This window comes from Nerophis lumbriciformis, linkage group LG17, assembly GCF_033978685.3.
Source record: "Nerophis lumbriciformis linkage group LG17, RoL_Nlum_v2.1, whole genome shotgun sequence".
Classification (NCBI taxonomy): Eukaryota; Metazoa; Chordata; class Actinopteri; order Syngnathiformes; family Syngnathidae; genus Nerophis; species Nerophis lumbriciformis.
In genome coordinates this window covers 795,001-807,500 of record NC_084564.2, presented here as the reverse complement: position 1 = coordinate 807,500, position 12,500 = coordinate 795,001, and the positions used below count along the sequence as shown (strand labels likewise).

The 12,500-nt window shown below is 42.4% G+C and overlaps 1 protein-coding gene across 1 annotated transcript in view; it reads right to left on the bottom strand.

Moving 5' to 3' along the window:
* gab2 (GRB2-associated binding protein 2) overlaps nucleotides 1-12,500 on the bottom strand; it is a 91,778-nt gene that overhangs the window by 2,473 nt on the left and 76,805 nt on the right. The window contains exons 4-9 of the mRNA XM_061972171.1: nucleotides 3,785-4,338; nucleotides 3,625-3,722; nucleotides 3,291-3,570; nucleotides 3,124-3,214; nucleotides 2,959-3,061; nucleotides 1,763-1,885 (exon numbers count right to left, since the gene is read on the bottom strand). Of these exons, the coding sequence (XP_061828155.1) occupies nucleotides 1,763-1,885; nucleotides 2,959-3,061; nucleotides 3,124-3,214; nucleotides 3,291-3,570; nucleotides 3,625-3,722; nucleotides 3,785-4,338 (1,249 nt within the window). The remainder of the gene's footprint in view (nucleotides 1-1,762; nucleotides 1,886-2,958; nucleotides 3,062-3,123; nucleotides 3,215-3,290; nucleotides 3,571-3,624; nucleotides 3,723-3,784; nucleotides 4,339-12,500) is intronic.

Below are 12,500 nucleotides of genomic sequence, written 5' to 3'. Positions count from 1 at the left end.
TCACCGACCATGTGGACGGCTGCACAGGTGACACCATCATATAGCCATTATTATAATAATAATAATAGTCTGATGTCACCGACCATGTGGACGGCTGCACAGGTGACACCATCATATAGCCATTATTATAATAATAATAATAGTCTGATGTCACCGACCATGTGGACGGCTGCACAGGTGACACCATAATGTATCAATTATAATAATAATAATACTAAAAGTCTGAAGTCACCGACCATGTGTGCACAGGTGACACCACTCTTATCAGACCTCTGAAGTCTGCTGCTACACCACTTTCAACCTAACACTACTGTAGTATTTCATCATCATAATATTAATATTAGAGTAATATTACAATACCACCTAAACATTCACTCTTATTCACTAGCATTCGCTTATAATAGTAATAAAAACAATATTATTTAATAATATTATTAATAATAATAGTAACAATAATAATAATAATGATAATAGTAATACTACTGCAACTATTGATAATAATTGTAATAATAATAATTGTAACAATACCAGTAATAGTAACAATAATAATTATTATACTTCCGTCAGTCTACCCCAGGGCAGCTGTGGCTATGAAAGTAGCTTACCACCACCAGGTGTGAATAAATTATGGCTTCTCACTTCTCCGTGAAGCACTTTGAGTGTCTAGAAAAGCGCTATATAAATCTAAGTCATTATTATTATTATTATTATTATTATTATTATTATTAAAAATAACAATAATAATAATACTAATAATCGTAATAATAATATTATTATTAATTAAAATTGTTTTTAACAATATAAATAATAAGAATAATAATAGTAGTAATAATAATAATAATACAATTATTATTAATAAAAAAATAAATAATAATATTAATAGTAACAATATACAATAACAATAATAATAGTAATAATAATAGTAATACTAATAATGGTAATAATAATAATAATGATAATAATAATAATAATAATATTACTAACAAAAATAACAAAAATAGAAATAGTAACAATAATAATAACACTAATAATAATAATGGTAGTAATAATACTAATACTAATAATAGTAATATTAATAATAATTATTATTATTATAATAATACAATTATAATAGTAATATTAATAATAGTAATAAAAACAAAAATAAAATAGTTACACAAATATAAAATATAATAGTAATAATACTAGTAATACTAATAATAGTAACAACAATAGAAATAATAACAGTAATAATTATAATACTAACAGTAATAATAATAATAATAAAATAATGATAATTGTAATAACAATAATAATAATAATAATAATAATAATAATAATAATAATAATAATAATAGTAATAACAATAATGGTAATAATAATAATATTATTATTATTAATAATAATTTTAATAGTAATAATAATAAAAATAATATTTACAACAGTAATAATAGCAATAATAATAATAATAATGGTAATAACTATAATAACATTATTATTATTATTAATAATAATAATAATAATAACAATAACAACAACAACAACAATAATAAAAAACAATAACAACAACAACAATAATAATAATAATAATAATAATAATAATAAGTGTTAGAATTTCAAGTTCAAGCTCTATTGTCTGTGAATAAAAGTACTTCAATAAACCTCCTCGTGGTGTAAAAGTCTCACATGAATATTTTTGAGCTCATTTCAATAGTAGCATGAATATTCATGAGGTCATTTCAATACTTGAGAAAGATCATACAAAAGGGAAATAAAAGTCTACTTTTCTGTGCGTGCAGGGAGAGGCGGGCTGGAAGTCCAGCGCCAAGTAGTCCACGTTGCCGCTCTTGCGGAGGGCGGGGCTGCCGCTGGCGCTCACGGCCGGCGAGGTGGACGCCGGGTTCTGCTGCGGAGGTGGCACAAACAACATGGCCGTCGGTCAGGGACGTGACACAAAGTGACATTCTCACCATTGATTGATTGATTGAGACTTTTATTAGTAGGTTGCACAGTACAGTACTTATTCCCTACAATTGACCACTAAATGGTAACACCCCAATGTGACTTGGTAGGATATGTACAGCAAGTAGTGGACATAGAGAGAGAGATCAGAAAGTATAAGAACAAGTATCTACATTTGATTATTTACAATCCGGGGAGGTGGGATGTGGAAGGGAGGGTGTTAGTTTAGGGTTGAAGTTGCCTGGAGGTGTTCTTTTAGTGCGGTTTTGAAGGAGGATAGAGATGCCCTTTCTTTTACACCTGTTGGGAGTGCATTCCACATTGATGTGGCATAGAAGGAGAATGAGTTAAGACCTTTGTTAGATGGGAATCTGGGTTTAACGTGGTTAGTGGAGCTCCCCCTGGTGTTGTGGTTATGGCGCTCATTTACGTTAAGGAAGTAGTTTGACATGTACTTCGGTATCAGGGAGGTGTGGCGGATTTTATAGACCAGGCTCAGTGCAAGTTGTTTGACTCTGTCCTCCACCCTGAGCCAGCCCACTTTGGAGAAGTGGGTAGGAGTGAGGTGTGATCTGGGGTGGAGGTCTAGAAGTAATCTGACTAGCTTGTTCTGGGATGTTTGGAGTCTAGATTTGAGGGTTTTGCTTTTATTGACCAGAGAGGAGATTCTATAGAGAAATCTCGTTCGTTGGTTGACCTTTTTGATGACCCTGGTTGCCATTTTATCACAGGAAAGATTAGCCTCTAGAATGGAACCTAGGTAGGTGACCTCATCTTTCCTGGTACCCACTTTTATAGTGAAGTCATTGACTTTCTTAAGGTTGATGTGGGACCCAAACAGGATGGATTGTGTTTTAGCCAAGTGTATGGATAGTTTGCAGGTGCAAGTTCTACAGAGTTCAGCACTGAGGATTTTCTCCACCTGTGACTTGTCCTTGTCTGATACCAGCAGGGCCGAGTCATCCGCAAACAAGAACAATTCACAGTCGCTTAAATGACACAAAGTGACATTCTCACCATGGCCACGTAGTTCTCCTCGCTGTCTGCAGAGTCTGTGCTGGTGACGCTTTGTGTGGACACTGGACGACATCGCTGTGATGAAACAGCCTCCATGTTGGATCTGTGGACGACAACCACACACCTTTACCTGTGTGTGTGTGTGTGTGAGTGTGAGAGACTCACAAGGGGCGTGTCCAAGACGTGGTTACGGGACTCTTGAAGGGAAGCTCGTCAATCAAGCTGCTGTTCTTCAGGTCCAAGGGTGTCGGTTTAGCTGCCGGTACAACAGCAACATTGGTACTCTGAGCTCCGCCCCCACCGATAAGTGTGCTTTTATTGTGGCGACTTACACTTCCTGTTGGGCTTGAGGTTGCGGTTGATGGGCGGCGGAGTGACGTCGCTGAGGCGTCCGGGCCGCTGGCACAAGGAGGCGGAGCTCCCCTTGCGGGCGGGCAGCGTGGCGGAGAAGCCCGGGAAGTCAAAGTGCTGTGGCCCGGGGCTCATGGGGATGTATGCGGTCCTGGGACTGTCCGCCTGGGCGGCGCTCAGCGGCGACGAGCCGGGGTTCATGGGCACGTAGTTGTCATCCGAGGCACCGCTGTCCGAGCGGGTCAGCGGGGTTGTGGTTCTCTAAAGGGGTCAGAGGTCAGGGGCTGGGAAAGAGAGGCCAAAGGCGGGACTCACCAAGTAGGAGCTGAAGCCGTCGTCCACCGACTCCACCGACTGTCCCGACCTGTTGAAGAGTGAAGGACGCTGATGGCCGGCGGTTTCAAACGACGAGCCTGTGAAGGAGATGGTGCCGGGTCAACTGGCCACCGCCTACAAAGCTCTGCCTTGGCGTTACCTCGGTGCAGTCGGATGTTCTCCACGGCCGGCAGAGTGTTCCTCCGCGGGATGACCGCCACCGCCGCCTCTCCGTTCTGACTCCCCAGCGAGCGAGGACTCCCCCACTGCTCGCCGCCAGGCTTGGGCGGCCTGGGAGGGGGCGGAGTGCAAGACGACTCCGAGCCGGGCGCCGTCAGCGCGTTGTGGTTCTTGTCCAGCGTCCGCGGTATTTGGTAGAAGGACCCGGGCGGCGTGGGGAGGTCGTAGTTGTCGCCTGGCTGCGCGGCGGCCAGAGCGTTGCACGGCGTCTGGAAGGTGTACACGTCCTCGTCCTCCGGGTACGACTCCCACGGGCCGCCGTCAGCCTCGCCGCCCAGACCCCGAGGGAGGACATAGCCGGCCTCCTCAGGGGAGTCATCCGGCGCCGGGGAGTGGAGCTTGCCGGACTTCGGGAGGCTGTAGAAGTCGTGTAGCTGAGCGCCCATCCCGTTAAGACCGTGAGACAACCTCTGCACCGCCGAGTCGCTTCCCATCAACACGTGGCTTCTGGTGGCCTGGGAGAAGCTGGCACTGCTGCAGCAACAACACACAAAAACGCATCAATGTTAGCATCGTTGGTTGGCACTGCAGCAGCACAACAACATGCGGAAACACATCAATCACACACACACTCCTGAGCGGTAAGAAGAAAGACGTTGGGTGAATGAGCAGTGGTGTAATCCTGGACATATTACTGTAAAGGAGTGTGTTTGTATTAGAGATGCGCGGTTTGCGGACACAACCGCGGAGTCCGCGGATTATCCGTGGATCGGGCGGTTGAAATAAAAAAAAAATTAGATTTTATCCGCGGGTCGGGTCGGGCGGTTGAAATAAAAAAAAATTAGATTTTAAATAGATTCAGGCGGGTGGCAGTTAAACCAATTGGTAAATATATATACATAGTTAAATGTTGTTACCCACATACGAAAAACGAGCAGGCACCTGCAGCATATGCCACAACAGAAGAAGAAAAAAAAAAGAGATGGACACTTTTACGGAGCGGAGAAGGGACGCCTCGCCGGGGTCCGGGACCGAGGCCCCTTCCCCCGAGAGGGCCCCACCGGGAGCCGTAGCTGAGGCGATCCGCGAGAAGGGCCCGACGCACGTCCAGGGTCACCACCGCGCCCACCGCACCGACACCCCGCCTCGTCCGCCTTCGCTGCGGCCGGCGTCACGCGCAGCAGGTAAGCAGCTTACCTGCCCGCCACCCCCGTGGCCGGGGGCTCGTATCAGGGGTCCCTCCGCGCGCAGTGCGCTCACGAAAGGGGTGGGGCTCACCCTGGTGAGCCGAGTGTGAGCTCAGCGCGACTCCCAGATGATTGCGCACTGGTGTGCGTCTGGGCCGTGACAGCGTGGCACGCATTGAATGTCTCTGCTCCATTGGATCAGTCTCCTTTCTTTAGCAGGCAAAAGCTTTATAACCTCACTAATGCCTTGCATCGTCTATATTAGATATATAACGGGCGGGTGCGGTGTTGATTAAATGTTAAATTCGGGTGGATGCGGATGGTTGACGACTTTTGTGATGCGGTTGCGGATGAAATAATTGCCTATCCGCGCATCTCTAGTTTGTATTTGCCAAGGGTGTTTACTTCTGTAATCTTTATCCGAGTGTACATCCCTCCTTCTGCAGACCAGGCTTCCGCTTGCGACACCATTCATGCTGATGTTGTTAGGCAACAGACCAAACACCCAAATGCCGATGTTGTTAGGCAACAGGCCAAACACCCCAATGCCCTCGTTCTCATTTCGGGTGACTTTACTCATGGTTCTTTGAACTAAATTTGACCCACTTTCCACCAATACTGCACTGCTGCAGCAACAACAACACATGGAAGCGTGTCACCGCTAGCGTTGTTAGTTGACACTGCTGCAGAAACAACAACACATGGAAACACATATATGTTATCATCATTAGTTGGCACTACTGCTGCAACAACAACAACACATGGAAACACATCATTGCTAGCATCATTAGTTGGCACTGCTGCAGCAACGACAACAAATGTAAACACATCATTGCTAGCATCATTAGTTGGCACTGCTGCAGTAACAACAACACATGGAAACACATAAATGTTAGCATCACTAGTTGGCACTGATGCAGCAACAACAACACATGGAAACATATCAATGCTAACATCATTGGTTGGCACTGCTGCAGCAGCAACAACATACAGAAACACATCAATGTTAGTATAATTAGTTGGCACTGCTGCAACAACAACAACACAAATAAACGCATCAATGTTAGTATCATTAGTTGGCACTACTGCTGCAACAACAACACAAAGAAACGCATCAATGTTAGTATCATTAGTTGGTACTACTGCTGCAACAACAACACCACATGGAAACACATCAATGCTAGCATCATTGGTTGGCACTGCTGCAGCAACAACAACACATGGAAACATAAATGTTAGCATCATTAGTTGGCACTGATGCAGCAACAACAACACATGGAAACATATCAATGCTAACATCATTGGTTGGCACTGCTGCAGCAGCAACAACAACACATGGAAACATAAATGTTAGCATCATTAGTTGGCACTGATGCAGCAACAACAACACATGGAAACATATCAATGCTAACATCATTGGTTGGCACTGCTGCAGCAGCAACAACATACAGAAACACATCAATGTTAGTATAATTAGTTGGCACTGCTGCAACAACAACAACAACACAAAGAAACGCATCAATGTTAGTATCATTAGTTGGCACTACTGCTGCAACAACAACAACACATGGAAACACATCATTGCTAGCATCATTAGTTGGCACTGCTGCAGTAACAACAACACATGGAAACACATAAATGTTAGCATCATTAGTTGGCACTGATGCAGCAACAACAACACATGGAAACATATCAATGCTAACATCATTGGTTGGCACTGCTGCAGCAGCAACAACATACAGAAACACATCAATGTTAGTATCATTAGTTGGCACTGCTGCAACAACAACAACAACACACAGAAACGCATCAATGTTAGTATCATTAGTTGGCACTACTGCTGCAACAACAACAACAACACATGGAAACACATCATTGCTAGCATCATTAGTTGGCACTGCTGCAGTAACAACAACACATGGAAACATAAATGTTAGCATCATTAGTTGGCACTGCTGCAGCAACAACAATATAGTGTGTCACCGTTAGTTGACACTGCTGCAGCAACAACAACACATGGAAACACATCAATGTTAGCATCACTAGTTGGCACGGATGCAGCAACAACAACACATGGAAACATATCAATGCTAACATCATTGGTTGGCACTGCTGCAGCAGCAACAACATATAGAAACACATCAATGTTAGTATCATTAGTTGGCACTGCTGCAACAACAACAACAACACAAAGAAACACATCAATGTTAGTATCATTAGTTGGCACTACTGCTGCAACAACAGCAACACATGGAAACACATCAATGCTAGCATCATTGGTTGGCACTGCTGCAGCAACAACAACACGTGGAAACACATAAATGTTAGCATCATTAGTTGGCACTGATGCAGCAACAACAACACATGGAAACATATCAATGCTAACATCATTGGTTGGCACTGCTGCAGCAGCAACAACATACAGAAACACATCAATGTTAGTATAATTAGTTGGCACTGCTGCAACAACAACAACACAAAGAAACGCATCAATGTTAGTATCATTAGTTGGCACTACTGCTGCAACAACAACAACACATGGAAACACATCAATGCTAGCATCATTAGTTGGCACTGCTGCAGTAACAACAACACATGGAAACACATAAATGTTAGCATCATTAGTTGGCACTGATGCAGCAACAACAACACATGGAAACATATCAATGCTAACATCATTGGTTGGCACTGCTGCAGCAGCAACAACATACAGAAACACATCAATGTTAGTATAATTAGTTGGCACTGCTGCAACAACAACAACAACACAAAGAAACGCATCAATGTTAGTATCATTAGTTGGCACTACTGCTGCAACAACAATAACACATGGAAACACATCAATGCTAGCATCATTGGTTGGCACTGCTGCAGCAACAACAACACATGGAAACACATAAATGTTAGCATCACTAGTTGGCACTGCTGCAGTAACAACAACACATGGAAACACATAAATGTTAGCATCATTAGTTGGCACTGATGCAGCAACAACAACACATGGAAACATATCAATGCTAACATCATTAGTTGGCACTGCTGCAGTAACAACAACACATGGAAACACATAAATGTTAGCATCATTAGTTGGCACTGATGCAGCAACAACAACACATGGAAACATATCAATGCTAACATCATTGGTTGGCACTGCTGCAGCAGCAACAACATACAGAAACACATCAATGCTAGTATAATTAGTTGGCACTGCTGCAACAACAACAACAACACAAAGAAACGCATCAATGTTAGTATCATTAGTTGGCACTACTGCTGCAACAACAATAACACATGGAAACACATCAATGCTAGCATCATTGGTTGGCACTGCTGCAGCAACAACAACACATGGAAACACATAAATGTTAGCATCACTAGTTGGCACTGATGCAGCAACAACAACACATGGAAACATATCAATGCTAACATCATTGGTTGGCACTGCTGCAGCAGCAACAACATACAGAAACACATCAATGGTAGCATCATTAGTTGGCACTGCTGCAACAACAACAACAACACAAAGAAACGCATCAATGTTAGTATCATTAGTTGGCACTACTGCTGCAACAACAACACATGTAAACACATCATTGCTAGCATCATTAGTTGGCACTGCTGCAGTAACAACAACACATGGAAACACATAAATGTTAGCATCATTAGTTGGCACTGATGCAGCAACAACAACACATGGAAACATATCAATGCTAACATCATTGGTTGGCACTGCTGCAGCAGCAACAACATACAGAAACACATCAATGTTAGTTTAATTAGTTGGCACTGCTGCAACAACAACAACAACAACACAAAGAAACACATCAATGTTAGTATCATTAGTTGGCACTACTGCTGCAACAACGACAACACATGGAAACATAAATGTTAGCATCACTAGTTGGCACTGATGCAGCAACAACAACACATGGAAACATATCAATGCTAACATCATTGGTTGGCACTGCTGCAGCAGCAACAACATACAGAAACACATCAATGGTAGCATCATTAGTTGGCACTGCTGCAACAACAACAACAACACAAAGAAACGCATCAATGTTAGTATCATTAGTTGGCACTACTGCTGCAACAACAACACATGTAAACACATCATTGCTAGCATCATTAGTTGGCACTGCTGCAGTAACAACAACACATGGAAACACATAAATGTTAGCATCATTAGTTGGCACTGATGCAGCAACAACAACACATGGAAACATATCAATGCTAACATCATTGGTTGGCACTGCTGCAGCAGCAACAACATACAGAAACACATCAATGCTAGTATAATTAGTTGGCACTGCTGCAACAACAACAACAACACAAAGAAACGCATCAATGTTAGTATCATTAGTTGGCACTACTGCTGCAACAACAATAACACATGGAAACACATCAATGCTAGCATCATTGGTTGGCACTGCTGCAGCAACAACAACACATGGAAACACATAAATGTTAGCATCACTAGTTGGCACTGATGCAGCAACAACAACACATGGAAACATATCAATGCTAACATCATTGGTTGGCACTGCTGCAGCAGCAACAACATACAGAAACACATCAATGGTAGCATCATTAGTTGGCACTGCTGCAACAACAACAACAACACAAAGAAACGCATCAATGTTAGTATCATTAGTTGGCACTACTGCTGCAACAACAACACATGTAAACACATCATTGCTAGCATCATTAGTTGGCACTGCTGCAGTAACAACAACACATGGAAACACATAAATGTTAGCATCATTAGTTGGCACTGATGCAGCAACAACAACACATGGAAACATATCAATGCTAACATCATTGGTTGGCACTGCTGCAGCAGCAACAACATACAGAAACACATCAATGCTAGTATAATTAGTTGGCACTGCTGCAACAACAACAACAACACAAAGAAACGCATCAATGTTAGTATCATTAGTTGGCACTACTGCTGCAACAACAATAACACATGGAAACACATCAATGCTAGCATCATTGGTTGGCACTGCTGCAGCAACAACAACACATGGAAACACATAAATGTTAGCATCACTAGTTGGCACTGATGCAGCAACAACAACACATGGAAACATATCAATGCTAACATCATTGGTTGGCACTGCTGCAGCAGCAACAACATACAGAAACACATCAATGGTAGCATCATTAGTTGGCACTGCTGCAACAACAACAACAACACAAAGAAACGCATCAATGTTAGTATCATTAGTTGGCACTACTGCTGCAACAACAACACATGTAAACACATCATTGCTAGCATCATTAGTTGGCACTGCTGCAGTAACAACAACACATGGAAACACATAAATGTTAGCATCATTAGTTGGCACTGATGCAGCAACAACAACACATGGAAACATATCAATGCTAACATCATTGGTTGGCACTGCTGCAGCAGCAACAACATACAGAAACACATCAATGTTAGTTTAATTAGTTGGCACTGCTGCAACAACAACAACAACAACACAAAGAAACACATCAATGTTAGTATCATTAGTTGGCACTACTGCTGCAACAACGACAACACATGGAAACACATAAATGTTAGCATCATTGGTTGGCACTGCTGCAGCAACAACAACACATGGGAACACATCAATGCTAGCATCATTATTTGACACTACTGCAGCAACAACAATATAGTGTGTCACCGTTAGTTGACACTGCTGCAGCAACAACAACACATGGAAACACATCAATGTTAGCATCATTAGTTGGCACGGATGCAGCAACAACAACACATGGAAACATATCAATGCTAACATCATTGGTTGGCACTGCTGCAGCAGCAACAACATACAGAAACACATCAATGTTAGTATCATTAGTTGGCACTGCTGCAACAACAACAACAACAACAACACAAAGAAACACATCAATGTTAGTATCATTAGTTGGCACTGCTGCAGCAACAACAACACATGGAAACACATCAATGCTAGCATCATTGGTTGGCACTGCTGCAGCAACAACAACACATGGGAACACATCAATGCTAGCATCATTATTTGACACTACTGCAGCAACAACAATATAGTGTGTCACCATTAGTTGACACTGCTGCAGCAACAACAACACATGGAAACACATCAATGCTAGCATCATTAGTTGGCACTGCTGCAGTAACAACAACATACAGAAACACAACAATTTTATCATCGTTGGCTGGCACTGCTACAGCAGCAACAACAAATAGTCGTCCCTTCTGAAAACGTGCCGGCCCAGTTACAAGATATGAGCGGCTCCTGTACGTGAATGCAACGCATACTTCATCAACAGCGATACAGGTTACACTGAGAGTGGCCGTTTAAGCAACTTTAACATTGTTAGAAATATACGCCACACTGTGAATCCACACCAAACAAGAATGACAAACAAATTTCGGGAGAACATGCGCACAGTAACACAACATAAACACAACAGCACAAATACGCAGAACCCTTTGCAGCACTAACGCTTCCGGTACGCTACAATATACACCCCCCGCTACCCCCCACACACACATACACACACCTTGTAGCGTAGTTAGTGCTGCATGAGATTCTGGGTATTTGTTCTGTTGTGTTTATGTTGTGTTACTGTGCGGATGTGTTTGTCATTCTTGTTTGGTGTGGGTTCACAGTGTGGCGTATACAGGTAAAAGCCAGTAAATTAGAATATTTTGAAAAACTTGATTTATTCCAGTAATTGCATTCAAAAGGTGTAACTTGTACATTATATTTATTCATTGCACACAGACTGATGCATTCAAATGTTTATTTCATTTAATTTTGATGATTTGAAGTGGCAACAAATGAAAATCCAAAATTCCGTGTGTCACAAAATTAGAATATTGTGTAAGGATTAAATTTTGAAGACACCTGGTGCCACAAACTAATCAGCTGATTAACTCAAAACACCTGCAAAGGGCTTTAAATGGTCTCTCAGTCCAGTTCTGAAGCCTACACAAACATGGGGAAGACTTCAGATTTGACAGCTGTCCAAAAGGCAACCATCGACACATTGCACAAGGAGGGAAAGACACAAAAGGTTATTGCTGAAGAGGCTGGCTGTTCTCAGAGCTCTGTGTCCAAACACATTAATGGAGAGGCAAAGGGAAGGAAAAACTGTGGTCAGAAAAAGTGTACAAGCCATAGGGATCACCGCGCCCTGGTCAAGATTGTGAAAAAAAACCCATTCAAAAATGTGGGGGAGATTCAGAAGGAGTGGACAGCTGCTGGAGTCAGTGCTTCAAGATCCACCACCAAGAGACGCTTGAAAGACATGGGTTTCAACTGCCGCATACCTCGTGTCAAGCCACTGTTGACCAAGAAACAGCGCGAAAAGCGTCTCACCTGGGCTAAGGAAAAAAAGAGCTGGACTGCTGCTGAGTGGTCCAAAGTCATGTTTTCTGACGAAAGCAAATTTTGCATTTCCTTTGGAAATCGAGGTCCCAGAGTCTGGAGGAAGACAGGAGAGGCACAGGATCCACGTTGCCTGAAG